The sequence below is a fragment of the Phyllostomus hastatus genome, unplaced genomic scaffold, assembly GCF_019186645.2.
Source record: "Phyllostomus hastatus isolate PE091 unplaced genomic scaffold, TTU_PhHast_1.1 phas_contig_40, whole genome shotgun sequence".
Lineage (NCBI taxonomy): Eukaryota > Metazoa > Chordata > Mammalia > Chiroptera > Phyllostomidae > Phyllostomus > Phyllostomus hastatus.
The window spans coordinates 37054679-37078137 of NW_025333872.1; the positions used below are offsets into that span (position 1 = coordinate 37054679).

The 23459-nt window shown below is 40.0% G+C and overlaps 2 protein-coding genes across 7 annotated transcripts in view; one reads left to right on the top strand and one right to left on the bottom strand.

Annotated features, from left to right (window-relative positions):
* Window positions 1-15272, bottom strand: part of UBE3D (ubiquitin protein ligase E3D) — a 138794-nt gene extending 123522 nt beyond the window's left edge. Inside the window, exons 1-3 of the mRNA XM_045843639.1 lie at window positions 15097-15272; window positions 7632-7828; window positions 3884-3974 (exon numbers count right to left, since the gene is read on the bottom strand). Coding sequence (XP_045699595.1) covers window positions 3884-3974; window positions 7632-7828; window positions 15097-15152 — 344 coding nt within the window. The 5' untranslated portion in view covers window positions 15153-15272. The remainder of the gene's footprint in view (window positions 1-3883; window positions 3975-7631; window positions 7829-15096) is intronic.
* Window positions 15273-16900: 1628 nt separating this feature from the next.
* Window positions 16901-23459, top strand: part of DOP1A (DOP1 leucine zipper like protein A) — a 110229-nt gene continuing 103670 nt past the window's right edge. For 5 of the 6 annotated variants that reach the window (XR_006786109.1, XM_045842624.1, XM_045842628.1 and 2 more), the window contains exon 1: window positions 16901-17117. The gene's annotated coding sequence lies outside the window, so the exon portion shown is untranslated. Of the gene's footprint in view, window positions 17118-17160; window positions 17401-23459 lie in introns of those variants that run through there. The other variant, XM_045842625.1, reaches the window with a different exon arrangement.

The window sequence follows — 23459 nt, forward strand, 5'->3', positions numbered from 1 at the left end:
GACAGTGGGATGTAAGCTAGGTCTTAAACTGCCTGCTAAGGATTTCTCTGTTGTTTAAGAGGCATACACACGCCACATGCACATGATAGGAAAACAGCTTTCAGGTGACCTTGCTTAAGTGAAGCAAGAGCTAAGTCCACTATTTACCTTCTCAGAAAGAAACAGGAGAAAGCTGGGTCAATCCCCTGGTACATCTAAAAAACACAGTCCTGAATAAAAAAGATTTGAAATACTAAACAAGGTAATTTACTAGTTCGCTAGTAAGACCAGTTATGGAAAAGGGAGTATGGAAGGAGTTTATAGAACCAATTAAAAAGGGCTTGTTGAGTATTAATATTCTATGTGCTACAGCCTTTAACTCTCTTCACAAGTTTGGCAAATAGGCCTTTTTATGTCTAGTTAAGGGAAAGTTGACTTCTGGGTATCTACCCCCAAATTTAAAAACATATATTCTTAAAGATGTATGTACCCCTGTGTCAACTGCAGTATTATTCACAGCAGCGGAGACATGGAACAACCTAAGTGTCCCTTAATAGATGACGGGATAAAGAAAATGTGGCAGAAATATAAGCCCTGGCTGGCGTAGCTCAGTGGATTGAGCGCGGGCTGGGAACCAAAGTGTCCCAGGTTCGATTCCCAGCCAGGGTACATTCCTGGGTTGCAGGCCATAACCCCCAGCAACCGCACATTGATGTCTCTCTCTCTCTCTCCCTCCCTCCCTCCCTTCCCTCTCTAAAAATAAATAAATAAAATCTTAAAAAAAAAAAAAGAAAGAAAATGTGGCAGAAATATACAATGGAATACTACTCAGACATAAGAAAGGACAAAATAGTACCATTTGTGACAACATGGATAGATCTTGAGAATATTCATGTTAAGGGAAATAAGTCAGATGGGAAAGGACAAGAACCACATGGTTTCACTCATATGTGGGATATAAGCAGAAAGCAACAAACAAACTCAGACACAGCAACAGTATGACGGCTACTCGAGGGAAAGAGGAGTGGGGGGAGGATGAAAAGGGCGAAGGGGGTCAAATGCATGGTGAAGGAAGGAGATTAGATTATGGGTGGTGAGCATCAATGTAATGTGGAGATGATGTAATATAGAATTATATACTTGAAACGCATGTTATTAACCAATGTTACCCTAATCAATTTAATTTTAAAAAGAAAGAAGCAGCAGCTGAGGTGGTATGAATAGGTTCCCTAGCTACTAAGTGGTGAAGCCGATTTCAAACCCAGGTCCCACTCTCTCCCTCTCACCTCTATGTTACATTTCCTCCTAGTGGTCAGGGTTAAGGAGAATCAATACTGTGGTTTTTCAGTGTTAGCTTCTAAGCTCTCCTAGGTTCTCAATCCCAAGATCGTAATAAGGATTGACACGAAACAGAAGATACATTTCCTGAATAGAAAAATTGGGGTTACACATAAAAGTCTTTCATATTCATCACTCTTATCCAACGAAACACATGTCGGCCAATAATGAGCAAGCATATCCTTTAGTGTAAGCAGTACCAGGAAACACTGTTACATTGCATTTCACCTGTTCCTACTGTAACTACTAGGTCACCTCATTGTTGTGCAGGCACACATGTTTGAGAAACTTCACGTGAGAATGAAACCAAAGTCTGAAATAGACTGGGAAGGAAAGCTTTCCTGGTTAAACTACCATGTAAACTGGGATCCTCTAAACCGCTCAGGCTAACCAAAGTGAGCCTGTCACGGAGTGCACACACTGCAGCAACTTCAGCCCTTCGGTAATCTGAGCAAGGACGTTCCCCTCTCCTTTACAGATTGAGAGCCACCTCATGTCTTACCCAAGATAATCATTCTGAGGATGCTCTGCTCACAACCCCCCGCTTCCATTAAGGTAACTTTCTGTTATTTCATCTACTTGAGACATTGCCAGGAATCATAAAGCAAGCAAGAGAGAATGGCAGAAGGCCAAAATAAACACCCTAATGTTTATTCAGTTCAACCCAGCAAGAGTTTATTGAGAGCGCACTATTCACCAAGAATGGCGCCTGATGCTGGAAATGATAGTAAAAATAATTACAGCAGCAGCTACCACATACTGAATACTTACCATGCGCTAGGCATGGTTATAAACACTTAAACCCATTTGATCCTCTAAACAACCCTATGATGTAGCTCCTATTGCTATCTATATTATTTGTAATACAGAAATTGAGGCCATGGAGTGCTTGAGTAACTTGCCCAGGATCATGTCTAGTAAATGGTGGATGCAAACCCAAACTGTCTGGCTTCTGAGTCTGCACTACTAACCACTATGACAACCTGCACTATAAATATGAGCACAGATCAGGGATACAGGGATCAGTGACTATCCCCACCCCCAGAGCCTACAGTTGAATCAGGAAGACAGGCAAATAAACATCAGAGGAACGCATAAATCCACCTAGTGTTCAGGGAAGGCTCCTGGCAGTAGATGCCCTGTGGGCTGAACTTAGGAGCTAGCCAGAGGGAGAGGAGGTTATGGGCTGCATTCCAAGGGAGAGAGTATTCATTACTCCAGTTAGGGTGGAGGACAGCATGGAGAGACTGGGGGATGCAGGAAGGCTGAGCTGTGCACAGAATGTGTGTAAATAAGGGTGTGTTGTTTTGGGAAACAAGAAAGGAGGTTGAGAAAAAGGGGCTAAAACAAGAGAGTGGAAAGGACCTAGCATGGCATGCTAAGGTCTTACAAAATTTACCTTGGAAGATATGGCAGGGTTGAACAGGGGAGCCGACTGCATTTGGGAATAATCCCTCAGAAGTGTAAAAGTGATGACAAAGTGAACCTAGAGGAAGGCTATGCAGATAAGGAGCTGGCAACAAATGCTATCAGGTGAGAAGATAGTAGGCTCTCCTGAGGTAGGAGCACTGGGGTGGAAGAAAGTGGACTTGTAGGAAATGCAGGGAAGGAAGCAGCAAAAGTGCCTAATGATTGACTGTACAGGGGGGACAGGGAGGAACCCAAGCAGACACCACCAGGATTCTACCTTGAGGATGCAGGCAGAGGTGTGGCCTGCCCTGAGACAAGGAGCCCTGGAAGAGGAGCGGGTTTTAGATGTGGAGAAGGATCCATTCACATGTAAGTCTCAGGCATTTGTCTCAGAGGAAATGCACCTATTGAAGAACTTTAGATCATTTTTTATAAATACTGTTAATAGGATTATGGCTTTTAACTGTCTTTCCAGCTTATGAGTGATCAGAAGCTGAAAATTCAGGGGGAAGGGTTTGTGCCCAGAAACAAGGAGGCTCACAGGAGGAAGGGAGCCGATGGGAAAATAATTAAAGAGACAACCAGGGAATGCAAAGAGTGCAGCAAAGAGCCCTTTCCCTCTCAGTGGGGTAATCACAGCACATTGAAAGAGCAGGTTATACCGTTAACCTAATCATCAAGAAAAGGTTAATTTGTGTTCTCTAGATGCTCTGCTTTAATAAGCAGAGAAAATAGGAAATGGATTTTAGAAAGGCACTAATAAAAATAGTTCAAATAAAAAGTTGTACTACAAAAGCTTGTCATTTAGAAAATTCATGTAATGTGGAGAAGAATCTCATTCACCAACACAGTAAACATGCAGTAGGCCCCATATTTTTTTCAAAAGAGAGATGTTTCAGGGATCAACAGACTCTTCCACCAAGAGAACCCTCTCTTCATCAGAGTAGGCACCCTACTGTTCCACTCTGCACCCTGAGAACAACTAACTGCTCCGTGATTGCTGGAGAGTCTTATGGCTGATGTTCAAAGTAACATGAAGCTGGCTCTCACTTCAAGGCTGTATACTGTTCCCTTGGCAGGTACCTCAAAAGTTCTGATAGGAAAGAGAAAACCATTGCCAGGCACAGAACTAACCAGTGTAAAATACATTCCTTACCTGTCCCTGATTATGACTTCACCACAGGATTGGCAATAAAATGTGCAACAGCCTCGGGTGTGTGAGCTTTGATTAAACATTGAAATCAGTTCTAAAGGAAATCAACAAAAACAGACATCTTAGAGGTTTGGGACAAATATGTTAACATATGTATAAGAGTTTAATAGCCACAATAAATTACCATTGATCAATACTGTTCATGATCTACACATTTAATTAGTATTATCTGATGACTTAATTAGTATTATCTGATGACTCGACCAGACGTAAATATTGTGAAGTATTTTCAAAAACAACAGATTTTGCTAAGTGTTTCAGAGCTAAGTAACCTACTGTTACTTTTTTTATTCCATAAATACCAGCGTTAACAATGAGGGAAAAGGGGCAGTTTCTTTTACACCAGGCTAACTACTCAAAGCTTCACCATGCTCAGCATTCTTCTGCTATGCCTGAGGTATAGTTTTCCATCAGTGTGACTACTGGTAAATAAAACTCTTAAATTTAATTTGATTTAAACAAGATTTATGTCCACTCTAGCATATTACTAGTATGTACAAACAAAATAAATCCTGAAACTGGTTTTTATTGGACAGGTTCCTGAGAATGGAATGGCTCCTAAGAAGAATTCAATCTTCCAACAGCAAAACTCAATTTCTGATCAAAGCTGTTGAAAAACATACATTGCCCACATTATGTGAAGTGCAGCATAAGGCAGTATGTTCTCTTAGTTTCCTTTATTTTATTCATGGAAAAAAATTTCATTCCCCCCTTCCCCATGAGAAAAATCACACACACACAGAAATATATGTCTATTTAGAAAAATCTAAAGAAATGAGGTCATGTCCATTAGAATCAAGCAATTTATTTACTTATTTATTTATTTATTTTTAAAGATTTTATTTATTTATTTTTAGACAGAAGGGAAGGGCGGGAGAAAGAGGAGAGAAACAACAATGTGTGACTGCCTCTTGCATGCTCCCTACAAGGGACCTGGCCCACAACCCAGGCAAGTGCCCTAACTAGAAATCGAACCAGACACCCTTTGATTTGCAGGTCAGCACTCAGCCACTGAGCCACACCAACCAGGGCAGAATCAAGCAATTTAGATTTGGTTTATGTTACTTGGTATGTATTGTAAAATTAAGTAGACCTGGGTAAGGCATCCAAAATATTCTTTTCAGAACCAGTAAACAAATTTTCAGTGAACACTTCCCTCTGCTGGTCACCCAGCATGATCCTCTGGCTCAGGTTCAAGTCATAGCTTTCTGATAAAGGGGCATCCTAATGCTTGTGCTGTATCAGACTTTATGTTCCATGTAAGGGTCATAATCAGACCTAGGGTACCTTCAAATCAGTAGAACAGTATGTTTACTATAGTTCTTAGAAGAAAGTTCATACAGCTGAAAAGTCAAGTTTTTAAAAACTGTGAATCACAACTGAACGCTAAAAATTTCAAAACTCACTTCCTGCAATACATTCTGATTCAAGTGTACATCGGTATACATCTATCTGATATTTGTTCATTCAGCACTTATTATGTGGAAAGCACTGAAGCAATTAAGCACTGAGGACTATTTTGCATACCCCTTTCATGCACCACAGAACAGGGCTTTGAAAGCTTTTCTTTTCAGATATTTCAGTAAAGCACATTTTAGAAATATAAAGAAACGGGAGACTAATGAATGCAAACAATATGCAAACCAACACAGAGCAGTCAATTTATTTTGTCCTCCAGTCAAAATTAAACAATGTTTGATTTTAAATATTTTTAAATAATTCTGGTTTTGCCATTTGTATAGTAACTGTTACAGAATATGGGTAGGCAGCAAAGCAATTCTGCATATGAAAGGTCTCATACCTTCTCAGTGTGGGACCTAAAATTGTGGTCTCAGAGAACTAGCAGCTCTGAAAACAGCCCACTGTGGCTTTCATGACTGTTTTTCCCCAAGTTATACGCAGACAAAAAAATTCCTGCTGTGGTTACTATTATTATTCATCATTGCTAAAGAGAAGGTGATGGCTTGATACGGGCCAGACCCCCAGGGCTTCTTTCCGGAAACGCCACTTCCTCTGCCTACTAGGAGGTACACTCAGAGGGTCTGTTAGTGTGTTTCCCATCTCCGTGACCCATTCTTCTTTCCCTGAATATTCCACCAGTCATTCTTAGTGTTTATCTTATGCCAAACACTATTTAATCTCCATGACATTTCTTTTCCCTACCTCTTATCCCTAAAACTAACTCTACCCAACTCACATTAGTGATTCATCAATCCAGGACTTGAGCAAAATTACTCTCCAGCAAAAAAGGTACAAAACTCCCTCTATCTTCTTTTTCCTTTAAAAAGCCAGCAAAGAGACTCAGGGGCACTGAAATATGCTCCCACCTCTGAAATGGCCCTTCAAAACAACCCCACCTCCAGGCTGCACGCAGCGCAGATGAAAGTCTCAGTGAAAAAGGGGCCTCAGTGAAGGCTGAGGGCACAGCTGGAAAACTTAATACCCTTCTCTGATAATGAGCTTAATATCAGTCTGTTACAGCCTTTGTTTCCCATTTTTACATCATTTTAATCCTCCAAAATATATTACTTACATGGTAAGAGATGCAATAAACCAGTAATTTTATTCAATAAATCATTCTGAGAAATACTTCTATCTTCATGAATCAATGTGACAGTACAAAATATTGGAAATGTGACAGGCATAGCAACAATCAAAATCAAATTATGCATGAAACTCAGTTGCAGAATCTTTATTTGTACTGTTCCCTCTATTTGAAAATGTCTCTACATGGCTAGGATCATTTCCATCATTCTGATCAAACATCGCCTCCCCACCCTGGCTGGTGTGGCTCAGTTGGTTGGAGTGTCATCCCATAACGAAAAGATTGCAGGTATGATTCCCTGGTCAGGGCACATACCTAGGTTGCTGGTTCAATCCCTGGTCTGGAGGTATTATGATCCCAGGTCCAGGCATGTATAGAAAACAACCAATAGATTTTCCTCTCTCACACAGATGCATCTCTCTCTCCCTTCTTCTCTAAAAGAAATAAAAAAATGTCCTCAGGAGAGGATTAAAAAAAAATTTTTTTTAATCACCTCCCCTGAATGGCCTTCCCTGACTGCTCTCCACCCATCCCCAGGTACTCCCCATCCCATTATTCTGGTTTACTTAGCCCACAGGGCTTTTCTCTATATCCAAGTAATTAACTTGGTCATTATCTATTCCCACACATTTGAATGTAAGCTCCTTGAGGGCAGACTGTTCACTTTTCTATCCCTGGAACCTAGATCATGCCTAGCATAGTATAAAGTAATGTTCATTGAGTTAATGAATTTCTATGAAATGCTTTAAAATAAACTAGGTCTTGCACAAACCATCTGATTTACTCTTCATGTTGGACATGGGAACCATGCAATTTTACAATTAAAGAGACAAAGCAGGAGTACAAGGAAATCTTTGCATCTTCTGCTCAGTTCTGCTATGAACCTAAAACTGGTCTAAAAAAATAAGTCTATTGAGGGGAAAAAAACACTAAAAAATCCCAATGAAACAACGCCTTAGAAAGGTTAAGTGACACCTTCAACTCCGAGCTGGCAAAGAACCTAGATCCTCTTGACCCTCAGCTCTTTCCATGTCACTGATGAGCAGCTATTTTCACCTGGGAAAAGTTCAACTTTTTAAAGGAAAAATCACCTTTCATTTATAATGAAAAAGTTAGTGCAGAAACAGGAATGCTAGCATTACATACTTGTGCTGAATTCTGCCTGCGCCTGCAGCCGCAGATGCAGTCCATCGCCGGCAACATACCGCAGCCCACGGCTAGAAGAAGGTACAAGCCTGACCTCTGCTGGAAGCCGGACCTCTGTGCAGCCTTCAGGGGTTTTCATCTGAAGGGAGGATGGAGTTACAGAGATATCCATGGGCATGCCTCCTTCCTTTGGCTCTCTAGTAATAAAAAATAAAACACACAAAAAATTATTTTTCATTGCTAAACACCACATGAAAAAAGAAACAAAAACAAGCAAGGATTTCTCTGTGCTTCTTCAACAAGAGCCCTAAAGTTAACTATCCCAGAAAAATAACAGTGGACCAATTGTAAAAAACAAAAAAAAAACCCAAACCAAAAAAAAAAAAAAAGGGTCTATACTAGACTTAGATCAGGTCATAGAGCACTTTACATGAAAGGTCTGGGACATATATCTTATTCTTGCTTCTTTTTTATGGTAATGATGCACTTTCAAATGTGCCTTTTTTTTTTTTTTCAGTGATAATGATCCTGAGTCCCAACTGTCTTTTCTCTCCTAAAGCTTTTCCTCCATCTACTGCAGCCTGGACCTGCCTGTGGCTGCTGCCAGAGCCATTCCATTGGCACAACCTGCCAGTCCACTTCCTCATGCCCCCTACTTCCTCACACGAGTCTCCGACTTCAGCTTCTTCAAACACTGGCCTGTCAAATGTCATGCACTTGTTTTTTGAAATATTTTTGGAAAGAGAATTCAACAAGACAGCACAAAACAGTGGCTTATTCATCTTTGCATCCCTTGATCCTAGCATGGTTTGTATATTCATTCACTCACTCACTCATTCATCATTCAAACCATCTTTTTGGAGTTCTCTAATGTGTCAGGTACTGGGAAGGTAAGAATTACCAATGTATTTTTTCTACCCTGCTCCAGGAAAGTAAACAGAAATGATCAAGGGATCAACGAAAACTACATTGTACTTATTCCTGACAAGTGCAGGGTACCATGGAAACACAGGGAGGGGTGCAGTGCCTATCAGAGATCAAGCACTAACTAAATGTTAGTTGAATAATGAATGGATGAGTGAAAACAGTCTTGCTTCTGAGGCCAGCTTTACAATGTCTTACTTATAGTAAATTCAAGTATTGTTATTTGATATACTATGCAGGATATTGATAAGGAAACTGAAATTATGTAAAATAAAAGGTACAGGAGAAAAGAAACTGTCTTGTCAATATTAAGAATAAAAAATTAATTAAGAAAATCTAGTGAATACGAATACTAGGCAATAAAAAGTAAAACACAGTCCCTGTCCACCAGGAACCAAAGCACAAAGTGAGATAAACACATATAGAAATGGTCCTCATATGAAGCCAAAATTTGCTTAACACTGTACCAGAGGGGCAGAGCACCCTGACTCCCTCTGAAAAGCAGACAGCAGGTACAGGCCATCCACTTCTGTCGCCTAACTTCAGAATGCGAACATTGTTAGGAATGTCATCTAAGTGCAGAGGTCACACCATGTGTTAAGGTCTGAATCTTGGTTAGGCCTCTTCATTTGCCTTAGACAATCTTAAGTCTATCTTCTGGCTAGTTCCTTTTGAAAGTATATGAATCTGCACTTAATTGGCAATACAGAATATCAAAAACCCAAAGCTTTTCCTGAATCAAAAGTCTAGTTTTTTTTATTGAATTTATTGGGGTGACATTGATTAATAAAATCATACAGGTTTCAGGTGTAATGTATTAACTTCCCAGTTCTCCCAACCCCTGAGATACCTCTGAGGCATTCTGTGGTCTCCCCTCTGTGTATCCTGGAGCTGGGGGATCTTGGGGGAGAAAGCCAGAATGGGGGCCCAGAAATGCATGGGGGCCCAATTTGGGGCTAAGAGGACTGGAGGAGGGATGGGAGTCGGAGTCGATGGGGCTGGGCGGGGCAGGGTGGGGGCAGCTGGCTCCTGCCCTTTTGTGGGGACTGAGTCTTTAACACCGCCCGCGCATGTGTCCAGGGATATAGCTCTACAACACATCATCTGTATATTGTATTGTGTGTTTACTGCCCCAAGTCAAGTCTCCTTCCATCGCCATTTATCCCCCACCTTTTCTTACTTCTACCTCCCCTCAACTCCCTTTCTGGCAATCAAAAGTCTAGTTTAAGAAATAATAATCCTCTAATGCAGAGGTCAGAAAACTTTTTATATAAAAGCCAGATTGTCAATATTTCGGATTCTGCAGGTCATATACAGCCTCTGTTGCATATACTACTTCATGTTTTCCTTTTTTAACAACACTTTAAAAAAATGTGAAACCCATTCTTTGCTCACAGGCTGTACCAAAACAGGCCATGGTTAGATTTGGTCCACGGGCCATAGTTTGCCAACAACTGCTCTAAAGATAGTTTTCCCACTTTGCTACTTCAGTGGTTTTCAAATTTCCATTTGGCACTTGGAAGTGCCAGGAGGGTCAGTACTGGGTTCCTAAGCCCCCACTCTGGCTTACGGCTCTCCCCCTTACCCTTCCTGAAAAATTAAGCCAATTACGTAGTGTTGAGCAAGGCAGGCATCTGTGCAAAGGTGGGAGAAGCCCAGTGGCCTGGGATAAAGTTGAGAAACCCAGCTGGGTGAGGAGGGCATCCACCATAGAGTCTATGAGCTAAGAGACCACCCACCAGGGATGTCAGATTCCAAGAAAAATGAGAAGGAAATCTGAGGCCCTCTGCCTGTGAGCAGCCCCCCCCCCCCCCCCGGCCCCAGAGCTCAGCAGCGGATCTCAGATCCTATCTTAGCTCAGGCTGCTATAACAAAATACCATAGACCGGGTGGCTTCAACAACAAGATATTTATTTCTCATAGTTCTGGAGGGTGGGAAGTCCAAGACCAAGTTGCCAGCAAGTCTGGTCCTTATGGAGGGCTCTCTTCCTGGCTTGCAGATGGCCACCTTCTCACTGTATCCATAGACTGCAGAGGGAGGAATGTTTGGTGTCTCTTCTTGTACAGGCACGGCTCCTACCATGGTGGCTTCACCCTCATAACCTCAACTAAAATGAGTATCTCCCAAAGGCCCCATCTCTTAATACCACCATATTGGGGCTTAGGGTGTCAACATACAAATTTTGAGGAGACACCAACATTCAGTCCAATCAGCCCGTGCAGGTGAGGATAGTGTCAACACTGAGCTGGGAGAAGGAAGATGCAAAGGATATCAGTGGAATATGAGTTACACAGCAGGAAGGTGACTACATGTGTCATGAGGATAACGAAAGCCAGGATGGTCACTATGGGGGAACAGAGTCACAAAGAGGAAAAGGGAGAAAACCAGAATGGATCCTACGGTGGCAGACTGGAATTGGGGATATCAGTGTAAAATCATGGTTTTCAATGGATATAAACAGATACGGTAATAAATATAGATGTATATGTATTATGTGTATGTATGATACAGATACAAATAAATACACACATACATTCACACATAAATATCACATATATGTCACATACACATACACACCAACTCTAGTTCTGTTCACTAATGGGCTTGGGAAAAGTGACACCCCAATAGTAATGAGCACACTTCACACCCAGATCTTGATCTCGATCTCTAAAGATCAGTTTCTACTTAAAAACAAATGAACAAAAACAAACAAAACAGGGGGCCTTGGGAAAATGACTTAATGCAGGCTGGAACAGGGAAAGCATGAGATGAGCCTGGAACTCCTTGCTGTTCAACAAAGTAAAGAAGCAATCAACAAATGATTGGGACATGTCAGACAAACACAGAAATCATCTTAAAGGTACCACCACTGGCCACATCTGGTGTAATTTGATTAAAAACCCCCTGGGGGAAAAAAAGGACTATGGGTCCATACTGATGTAAATAAGTAAATGAATAAAATGAAAGTCTGATGAGGAACGGGGTATTTATATACTATCAAAAGATCTCAAAGTAAATACAAACTTTAATTGAACAAAATTACATGCCATCTGATAGGATGTAATGAGAACAAAGAATCATTTCTGTCATATTCCTGCCAAAGATGTATAACCTGAACCTAATTTTAAGGAAATATGAGACAAACTCAAATGAATGGGTATTCTACAAAATATCTGGGCCATAAATCTTCAAAAGGGTCAAGATCGTAAAAGTCAAGGAAAACTGAGGAACTTTTCCACATTCTAAAAGATTAAGGAAACATGGCAATGAAATGCAATGCGTGATCCTGAACTGGATTCTTTTGCTATTACAGATATTATGTCGATGACTGGCAAAACTTGAACAAGGTTTGAGTATAAGGTGACAGTAACAAACTTCCCAATTTAGAGGGTTGCATAGTGGTTATGTAGGAAAATGTCCTTATTTGTAGGAAATCCATAGTAACATATTCAGGCATGACAACAACTTCCTCTCAAGTTTGCTACTGATCCAAAACAAAGTTTTTGAAATTCCAGTTGTTGGCACCTTTTATAACTTGAGGCTTTCTCCACTATTCACTTGGTTTCTTTCAGGTTTCATATTTTGCTTGAAACTGTCCAATAATATCGTATCTCACTGTGAGTACCAGCTGACATCCTTTCAGTGGTGTGTAAGACCACTGAAAGGTCTCACCAGAGCCAGCTGTTCAAGTTGTAGGCATCTTGCAATCCAGGTGAACTCACTTTGATAGTTTTGACACCACACACAGTGAAAGTATTTACACCGTAGGAATCAGTGAGTGTTGCAAATCAGGGAGGTTTGTGTTTGTGTGGTTGCTTTGTTTTCATGGAGAGCAAGCTGTTAAACATTTACCAGCATACCATTCACTGTATGACCGTTTACTACATGCTCCACCAGCCCACCCACATCCCTGGGAACTAAGCACCCTTTCCCACTCAGAGGACAACAGTCTTTACCAGTACCCTAGAGTTCCATACCGTACTTCTTTCAGTTTATTACTCAAATGTCGCTTTTGCATTTGGAATAATGCAAAAGCGACATTTGTCATTGTTCTCTCTATCCCTTTTTCTATTTTATTTTTTTCCAGGTGCTTATCTGTATTCAATACAATGAGCATTTTGTTTATTTTGTATATTTTCTACCTACCCACTGCCACTATTAAACTATAACTTCAATGAAAGGAAGTATTTTTGTCTTTGCTGTTGTTTCTGTTCACACCTGTATACTCAGGACTTAGAATCTGAGTTTTTGGCACCAGAATAGGAATTCAGTAAATATCTGTGATTGAATAAATGAATGGCTTAGACTTACCCCTGGAATGCTAAGATGGTTTAACATAAATAGATTTTTCTAGTGCAATTAACAGATATAATGATGAAAGGGAAAATATCACTATCACAATCCATGAAGAAATGATTATACAAAATGTTTTTTCTATTCATGATTAAAACTCTTAAACTAGAAAAGAAAGGAACTATGCAATCTACCAAACAGATTAGCCAAAAATCAACTTCATCATACCTAAAGATGAAAGGCTACAAGCATTTCTTTTAAGAATGGGAACAAAAAAAAATCAATCATGTAATTTGTTAACTGTAAATAACAATATATAAACTAAAAAGTCTAATTAAAATGCAAAAATTGTCAGAATGGTTTTAAAAAACTTTCACCAAGTATATGCTATAAAAATTTTATATATAAAGACACAGATTGAGCGTAAAGGGGTAGAAAAAGACATGCCATGCAAACAGTATAGTCAACTGATTTCTGAAAAGACACTGGGTTATTTCAATCGGAGAAATGACAGTCTTTTTAACAAATGGCAATGAAACCACGGGATATCCTTAGAGGAGAAAAGAAAAAGAATTTGACCCCTGCCGCACTCCAAACACAAAAATAAATTTGACATATTCACAGACCTAAATGTAAATGCTAAAACTATATTAACTCCTAAAAATAAACACAGGAAAAAAATCTTTATAACCTTGAGGTTGGCAAAGATTTCTTAAGACATGAAAAACAATAACCATTACAGAAAAATGCAATAAACTGGACTTCATAATTAAAATTTTCTGTTCATCAAACGCACTATGAAGAAAATATAAAAACTTAAGTTACAGATTGAGAGAAAATATTCACATACTCACATGGCAGAAATGAAAAAGGTGTTTTCTCCAGACGATATAAAGAGCCCTTTAAATTCAACAGTAAGACAAACAATCTGATTTTTTATGCCAAAAAATTATAAGATACCTTACAAAGGAACATATATGAATAACCAACATGCAAATGAAAAGGTACCCAATCAAGGAATGCAAATTAAAATGACAACCAGATATCACTTTATACCATGAGAATGACTACAATAAAAAAAAGTCTGACAACACAATGTAGACGAGAATGTGAAGCAATTGGAACTCTCATTCTTTTCTGGTGAGAGTGTAAAATGGTACAAACACTTCGGGGAACTGTTTGGTAGCTTCTCCTAATCCAAGAGAACCCTGAAGGGCCCCTTTGATGAAAGGAAGTAGGGAAGTTGTTTTGTTTTGTGTAAGGTTTGGGTTCCTACAAACCCTACAAAGTAAAATGGAATTAAAGATACTTATCTGAACTCATGATTTGAGAGATAGAAGAGAACTAAATATCCCCGTTTTACAGTGGAAAACAAATCAGATTAAATGATTCTACCTTTGTGAAGACGCTGAGATTTGAATTCAGTTCTCACGCAAATTCCAAAACTGCCACACCTTTGGCCAATTTAAGGAAAAGAGAAAGCTGAGCACCAGTCTACCTCAGAGTGGCGCTGTGTAACAATATTTTAAGGATTTTAACATTTAATTTATTTGAAACAGTGGTACAGGGGAAGGGATCACATAGTACAAAAGAACACTTTTTCCTAACATTTTCTTGTTTATGTAGTGAATAACAAGTTAATCGTTTTCAGACTTCTCACTGGAACTCGGAACATGAATCAAAGAATGAACTCCAGTAAGTCTGCAATTTTGTTAGTCACTCATTGTACTAAACACGTTTTTAACGACTGTGTCAGTTTCTCTACATAGAACAATTTGGGGAGGGGAAAAAAACCCACCCACTCTATTTACAAAACAGGAAGCTCTCACTTCGGTGATCCCGTATCTTATAACAAAAATCCGCAAGGAAGGGGCTTCCCACCCCCGCACTATTTTGTTGGAAACGCCGGGCATAGCCATCAGTGTTTTACATCAGTGCTCCTCAGACTTTAATATGCATCTGAATTCTGGTAAGCATGTTAAAATTAATATAAGTTCTGATTCAGAAGGTCTATTGATGGGCTTGAGGGTGCATTTCTAAAAAGCTCCCAGGTAATGATGAGATTATCGGGGTGGGGGGGACTACAGGAGAGGCGGCACTCCTCTCGGAGTAATTGAGAGATCTCTAAGCAACAGGAAAGAAATTGAAAAAAAACCGTCGTTCCTAGGGAGGCGGAGACTTTCCGAGTAGCGGAAAAGCGAGCCAGGCACTGAGCCTAGGAGCCCACACTTTCACCCCCAGCCTTACCCCAGGATCAGCAGCGCGCTCTCCAGCTGTCTGCGTACCTCCAGGAACACGTGCATCTCTGCCGCCACCGCCGTGGCTGGCGCCCAGCCAGAGATCCTAGCCACCCAGAGCCACCAGGTCCGGGAGCGCCAGTACACGTGCAGCCCGAGCAGAAGCTGCACCAGCGGCTGTGGCGGCGGCGGAGGCCCCGGACTCCGGGACCAGATAGCTTGGCTGAAACAGCCATCCAGCCCACAGCGCCACCTGCCTGGCGGAGAGCGCGCCGCCTCGATGACTCGATCGGAGAGGCGTGAGTATTTTCAAATAAGATTTTGGGTCTGAACGCTAATGAAAGTGGGCAGAGAGAGCCCAGTTGTCCTCCCACTCTGCTTCTTATGGGCAAGACCTGATGCGTTAGTTTCTCTGGAAATGGTTTTGAAAATCAGGCTCGGTGTACATTCCTTTGGCTAGCGTGGATAGGGTTGAGGGTGGAAGAGAGGGAGATGATGGACAAAGGCAATACAGGGCGGCTTTCCCCCTGGAGGCCCAAGTGAATTTTCCACCCCAAATCCACTTTATCTTTTTTTGTGTTTTATTTTGTTTTTATGAATGATAATCTCATTTTTGTGAGCTATGGTCAATCGGTCCTTTGGTAGCTCTCCTCCGTTTGAGGCTACAGATGTCCAGGATTGACTTGGCATTGCTTCTCAAGTTAAACACGATCACTCCAAGATGTAAACAATTGCAAAAATGTATGTTTTCTGTTCCCTATGAAGAATAGAGTGTGGTAAAACCAGTAACATGAACCACAGGATTAGCCATCCCTATAACCTTTGAGAAAAGGAAGAGGAGAATGATTCCATGTGTATTCACTATTTGCTTTTGCAGAAGTAAAAAACTCTGAGAAATCTTAATTTCATTACTACCAGAAGATAATTTTGGAATGTTTGATACAAACTTTATACCTTATAAGTATTTACATGTACTTATAATGGGACATATTAAAATATAAGGCCATGCTAGCATTATAAGAATTCTTTAAAAACAAGAGTCTATTAGTTTTTAAAAACAAGAAGAGTGAATGCTTATATACAGAAGATTGTATGTTTACTCATGGTCTACTTTATAATTTCAATGTCCTTATCACCACACACCAAACATTCATTGGAAGATTTTCCAAATAATAAAGACACTTCCTTAGAGACACTAGCTTAAGACAATTTTTCTAAAATTGATATTTGGAATTTTAACATTTATCACGTTGCTTTCTCAAATTTCTTTATCCCTCACAATATTCAGCAACACAGTTGAAAGAATTAAGTTTACTGCTATTCCATCTCAAATAATGGTGTTAAAGAGTGATGATTTCTACTCATATCTTCCACCTTTAATTCTCAAGGCTGTTTATGTGCTTAAATACTGACATAATTGACGTTTGATTATTTTTTAAAATTATATTTTATATACTTACATATTCGTAAAAAATCATTTCATTGCAAACAGTGCAATCCTACTTTTAGTAACTGTGATTTAGAGAGTTTTAGAATCAAACAGACCAAAGCTGATCAGTTTGTTTCCTAACCTTCCAAGCCTTCTAAACTCTCTGAGCCTCAAGATCTTTATAAGGAATACAAAGATATTATTTAAATTATATTTAAATAATTATTTAAGTAATATTTAAGAGCTGTTTTCAATTCCTAGCATCCCTCCAAACTCTCTAGCAGGATAGAGCTGGCGCTAGCGAGTTGAAAACACCTGCTGCCCTAAACGAACCCCTTTCCAGGCCCACTCCCGCAGCTGGTGGCCCTGGGCTGCTTGCCTGAAGGTCCGCGTGAGGGCGCTGTGGCAACAATTAGCGCTGGAGACGAGGAAAGGACCGGAGGCGGAGACCGAGGTGGTCGACGTCAACGCCAGCGTGGGCGAGGGCGCCGGCGCGGTGCACTCTGGGAGCTGTCACTAGGCCCTCCGGCTTTCGGCCTCCGCGTAGCTGCGGCGGTTGCCAGGAGAGCGGCGCTGACGGGGAGCGGCCGAGCTGGCAGCAGGTAACAGTATCCCCGCCCCCAAAGCGGTCGCGAGGCCAGCCGCTGGCCGAGAGTGGCTTCCTCGGCCTGGTTCTTTCTGGAGCCGCGGGGCCATCCCCGCGGGTCAGGTTGCTGTGGCGTTTGGGGGTGTTGCCGCCCTGGCCCCGCCTGGTGCCGCGGAGCCTGGTGGCCTTACCCCGGTTTCCGGGAAGCGGGAGTTGCGCGGGGCTCCCCGGGCGGGAGTCAAGAGGAGGCTGGGGGGCCGCTCTGGGCGCGGTGGCCGCAGGCGTGGCCGGGGCGTCGGGTGAGTGGTCCAGAGCCTCCGGCGCTGGGGCCGAGAAGTGTGCAGTGCCAGAGGGGAGGTCGCACCTGTGTGATAGAGGCACTCGAGGTTACTTCTTTGTTGGCAGAATCAAGGCTTCGTGCAGTGCCATCGATTTGTTGGGTCCTTTTAATATTGTGACAGGAGTGCCAGCCATAGTTAAAGGTCCTTGTGGGGGTTGGAAAGGAGTGCAAGAAGTTTATTAGAGGAAGTCAGATTAGTCATAAGGAAGTTGTTAACAGTTATCACCTTTGATTCTCAAGGCTTTTGAAGTTGCAACACAACCATAGTTACTTGCTCAGTCTCCTCCAGTCTCCCCTACCCTTATGGGGAGGGGACTGACACAACTATACATTTTTAAAGCTAGGTAAACTTTGTGTTGATTATTCTTACATTATCTTAGAGTCCTATGGAGCTTGAGAAACATAAAGATTGGAAAAATCTGATTTGGAGATTGTAGTTAAAGTAATCAAAACTTATTTTTATTATCACACACACGTTAGGAAACTGCCTGACACATAAACCCTAAACTAGAGAAAAACAAAAGTCTCTCAATTTCGATGTTGTTGGCTCTCTTCTATGCAGACAGAAGATCTTAATTTTAATATAAATAACATGTCAGCATTTGATGCTAAGTAACTCACCACCTGATAAACAACGCACTGTGATTCTTTGTGCTGACAGGACTTATAACAAGAATGAATTAACACCAGTTGTACAAATTATTTTTATTGATTACTTTCAGCTACCACTCTGAACTACATCATTCCCTAGAATTGCTAAACAATAGCAAATCTCCAGGTGGACCTGATCATTGGGAACTAGAGTTGTGAAGGAAGAAGTAAAAACACCTAAGTTAGTACAGAAACTAGAAAATGCGACACCATAACAAAAATGTTAAATGTAAACTAAATGTTAATTAAATGTTTCACTATATAAAATCAAAGGAACCCTATACTAGTGGAAGGAGCTCTAGCCTAGGAATGAGAGATTTCATTCAAGTCCTTTGTTCTGGTAACCTGTTACGATGTCTGTAGGCCTCAGTTTTGTCATCTGTTTAAGGTAATTTCATAAGATCAGAGTTTTCCAAACCGATGGTTTCCCTCTGAACAGTATCAATAATAGGCTCACTGTCCCCCCCAAATTTGGGAGCACATTGGGTTTAATCAAGAATTTAACTTTTCATTTGCTTTTAACTGCAGAACTTCTCAAAACTTTTACTCCTGTGCTTATATGCATGTAAATCCTTGGGAATGTTACTGAAGCGCTTCCTAAACTTTGGGCAGAGAGCCTGTTTTCTCATTGCCAGCCTGTTAACATCTCCTAAACTATAATTACAACAAGGTCTTGAATAACATTGTTTCCTTCAGTTTCATTCCCTTATATCATTGCTGTAGGAACCTGTTCATGGCAATCATCCTATGGTAAAACTGGTTTTGTTGCATGCCATTTCACCTCAGTTCCAGGAACTGACTTAATTTAATGTATGTAGAATGACAATTTAAAAATTGTAGTACATGAGCTGAGTCCCCCTTCAATTCTAAAAGTGCCCACATAGCTTTCAGGTTAAGCTTTCTGGGGCATGAAAATCTAGTGGCAACTAACTGGTATGACAAAGCCTTACATTTTCCTTACTAAAATATTAAGGATCCACCTGGGTTTCTGTGGACCTAATGCTTTGATTTATGGCAGAAGTGTATCTTCTTTTTTTCTAGTCTCTTCATGCTTTTTTACAACCATAATCCATGTTTTGAATTTGATTTTATGGTCACATTATTAAGAATGGCATTATAAAGATCCAACAAATAAAGACTTGTTAATAATGGCATTACTTTTTACTATGAATGATTTCCCTGCCTAGTCATGAATTCTTAAACTATGAATTGTAATAAAAGCCACTTGAAATGTAATTAATAATTAATAACTAAATGTTAAGAGGTCAGGTCATTGAAAAGAATTAGAGGTTAAAAGGCACATTCTAAGACAGTTTCTCAATTTCTCTATCATCAGGACCTAAGTGTTAGATACAATCTTAAATAATTTTGCTAAATTCTGTCAGGTATCACTAGCACACAACCCTGGTGACTACTACTTTTATTCTTTGTTACTTTGTTAGGAATGAGTGTTATTATTGTATTCCTTTGTTTGAGGGGGTTGGGGGTTGGGCGTAGTAACATTTAATTTTAATAAGTGAACCTTAATTTAGATAGGTTCTCTCCCTGAAAATAAACTGTTATGTAGAAATAAAGAGCTGCTATTTTTATGTAATTGTAAACAGTTTTTATGAAAATTTATTATATGAAATAAGTACTTTTGATCTTACCTTTAAATGTGATTTCCCTTTTCTATTTATTGTGCTCACCTCCCCCATCCCCCACTGAAGCTAGTCAGGCTGGAAACCTCAATGACTTTTCATTGCATAGGTCAAAGAAATGGTATCAAATTTATTAAGGAAATATTTACATATAATTGCACTCATTTTTTTGTATATTATGTACACACCCATGTCACCACCACCAAAATCAAGATTTAAAAGTTGCCACCACTTAGGCTTGTATCGTTAGGCTTTTGTTCTCTTCAAATGCTGTCTCTACATGACTAAATCATATCTATCAAGTCCTAGCTCAAATGCCACCATGTCTATGAATCCTGTTTTTGGTTAACTCATTTTGAAGTAATTTCCTTTTCTCCTGATTTTCCAAATACATTTGTCTGAACATCCTTTTTTGGCCATGGTGGCGAAACGAAAGCTATGCTCATAGTTGACACTTATATTTATTTGTTGACCCAATGGAAAAGTGTAGTATTTCTCAAACCAGTCATATTTTTATCTATTTTTAATTTTTTTAAATTAGAGTTTACATTCAACATTATTTTGTATTAGTCTCGGGTATACAGCATAATGGTTAAACAATCATGTATTTTACAAAGTGTTCCCCCTGATATTTCCAGAACTCACCTGGCACCATGCACAGTTATTATATTATTAACTATTGTATTTTGCCATGTATAATGTGCACTTTTTGGCCCAAATTTTTGAGGAAAAATAAGGATGTACATTATATGTGGGTAGTACTAATTATGTATCTATATAAATATTAATTCCTTTATTTATGTTTATGCATTAAAAGTATAACTAGAAAGCAATAACAATATCCGTATGCAAAATAATATCCTGGAAAAATGATAATTAGTTTTGTTGAACTTTGTAAGTTGAATTAAAAAATTGAAAAATAAATACAAAATTGAAACGAAAGATTTTTTCCCTGAAAGTTTGGGCTAAAACTGTGGGTGCACATTATATACGCCAAAATACGGTATATTTCATATGCTGTATTTTTTTATCCCAATGACTAGTAATTACCAATCTGTGCTTCTCAATCCCTTCACATTTTTCACCTAGTACCCTGAACTCCCTCCTCTTTGGTAGCCATCAGTCTGTTTTCTGTATCTATGAGTCCAATGTGTTTTGTTGGTTCATTTATATTGTTCTTTAGATTCCAAACATAAGTGAAATCATATAGTATCTGTCTTCTCTGACTTATTTCTATGCTGCCACAAATTTCATTTTTTTAATGGTCGAGTAATATTCTATTGTATATATGTACCACTGCTTTTTTATGCACTCATCTATTGATAGACACTTGGGTTGCTGCCATAGCTTTGCTATTGTAAATAATGCTGCAGTGAACATAGGGGAGCATATATCCTTTCAAGTTAGTTTTTTTGTTACAGAACACACCCACACACACAGGGGCCAAGGTGGGCACAGTATACAATTACCAAAAGGAACCCCCCAGGCTCATTATGTCCGCTGCCTTATAGGAAAGACATCTCTCAATGCCAGAGATTTGTGAAAAGGAAAGGAAATGTTTATTTAATGCTGTACAGACTTAAAGTAGTGACCTAATGTCTTCATCAAAATCCCAAAGTCCCTTAAAACACCCACAAACACACAGAGTTCTTCCTTCCCCCCTTTGCCCAGCCTGGGGTACCATATCTCAGAAAAAGAAATAGAAGTTTGTGGCTCAGGCAGCCCCCAGTTCTTCTCAGTAATCCATCTTGGCTGGTAGGCCTCCCTCGGTTCCTGGCACCATCAGCTGTGTCACCCGAATCTCTGCTAAAGCCGTGTAGTGATTCTCCCTCACGGGGCTGCGCGGAAGCCCCCACTCTACTAAAGACGGAGTGATTCTCTCCTCCTGCACTGGCTGTGGTCCTCTCGCCAATGGCTGCCACGTCTGGTTTAAATCTCCGCACCAGTCCTCCTCTGCAGCCCCATTTTCGACTCCTCCCACAATCAGCTACACTTGCCAGCACTCCCATATCCTTACAGCTTTACTGAGCTATCATCTTGGGTCTTGACAGGTGTGGCCCCATGTCATGGAGCCAGTCTTCTCCAAGCTCCCATGCAGGTGCTGTCACTCTGGGGATCTGCCCCCCAGTTACGTCTTGGTGGGGAAGTTAATTCCATCCCCCTGGCTCAGAGCATGGCCACAGCTATAACATATCTATGTAACCAGTTAAAGGTTATAGATATGTTAAATGACCATTCCAGAGGGTAGCTACAAAGCTGTCACTGTACAAAACTGCTCTGCATGTTCCTGCTCCATGTGCCCCTTTCCCCAACCCACACCTGTTGGGAGCGGGGAGAACATCCTAATATTTCCTGGACACCTTGAGTTCTGGATCCCATTCCAACTCCCTTTTTGCCCACCCCCCACCCTTGGCTGCACCCTGTAACATTTTGGGTTTCTTTAGATATATACCCAGAAGTGGAATTGCTGGGTCAAAAGGCAGTTCCATTTTTAATTTTTTGAGGAACCTCTGTACTATTTTCCACAGTGGCTGCATCAATCTGTGTTCCTACCAACAGTGCACAAGGATTCCCTTTTCGCCATATCCTTGCCAGCGCTTGTTGTGTATTGATTTATTGATGATAGCCATTCTGATAGGTATGAGATGATACTTCTCTGTGGTTTTAGTTGGTATTTCTCTGATGATTAGTGACTTTGAGTATTTTTTCATATGTCTGTTGGACATCTGTATATCCTCTTTGGAGAAACATCTATTCGGATTTAAGCATGTTGTTTATGGATTGTTTAAGATTATTGCATTTTATAAGTCCTTAATAAACTGTGGGTTTTAACCCCTTATCAGATGTATCATTGGAGAATATATTTTCCCATTCAGTGGGTTGTCTTTTCATTTTTCTGGTGGTTTCCTTTCCAATGAAAAAACATTTAAGCTTGATGTAGTCACATTTATTTTTACTTTTGTTTCCCTAGCCCAAGCAGATATATCAGAAAAAATATTGCTAGCAGACATGTCCAAGATTTTACCGCCTATGTGTTCTTCTAGGATTTTCATGTTTTCAAGTCTAACATTTAAGCCTTTAATCCATTTTAAATTTATTCTTGTACATGGTGTAAAAAGGTGGTCTAGTTTCATTTTTTTTTGCAAATAACTGTCCAATTTCCCAACACAGTTTATTGAAGAGACTATCTTAATCCATTGTATGTTTTGCCTCTGTTGTCAAATACTAATTTACTATAAAAGCATAGGCTTATTTCTGGGCTCTCTATTCTGTTCCCGTGATCTGTAGGTCTGTTTTTATGCCAGTACCATGCTGTTTTGATTACTATGACCTTGAAGCATAGTTTGATGTCAGGCAGTGTGATTCCTCCAACTTTATGTGTTGCTAGGAATTTTTCCATTTCTTCCACATTGTCCAATTTGTTGGCATATCAGTGTTCATAATATTTTCTTATACCTTTTATTTCTGTGGTGTCAGCTACTTCTCTTTCTGAGTTTGAGTCCTCTCTCTCTCTTATTTTTTTTCATAAGACTGGTTAAAGATTTATCAGTTTTGTTTATCTTTTCAAAGACCTAGCTCATGGTTTCACTGATCTTTTGTATTGTTTTTTTAGACTCTATTTCATTTATTTCTGTTTTGATCTTTATTTTTTCCTTTATTCTAGTCATTTTGGGCTTTGCTTGTATCTTTTTCTAGTTTCTTCAATTGTAAGTTTAAATTGTTTGAG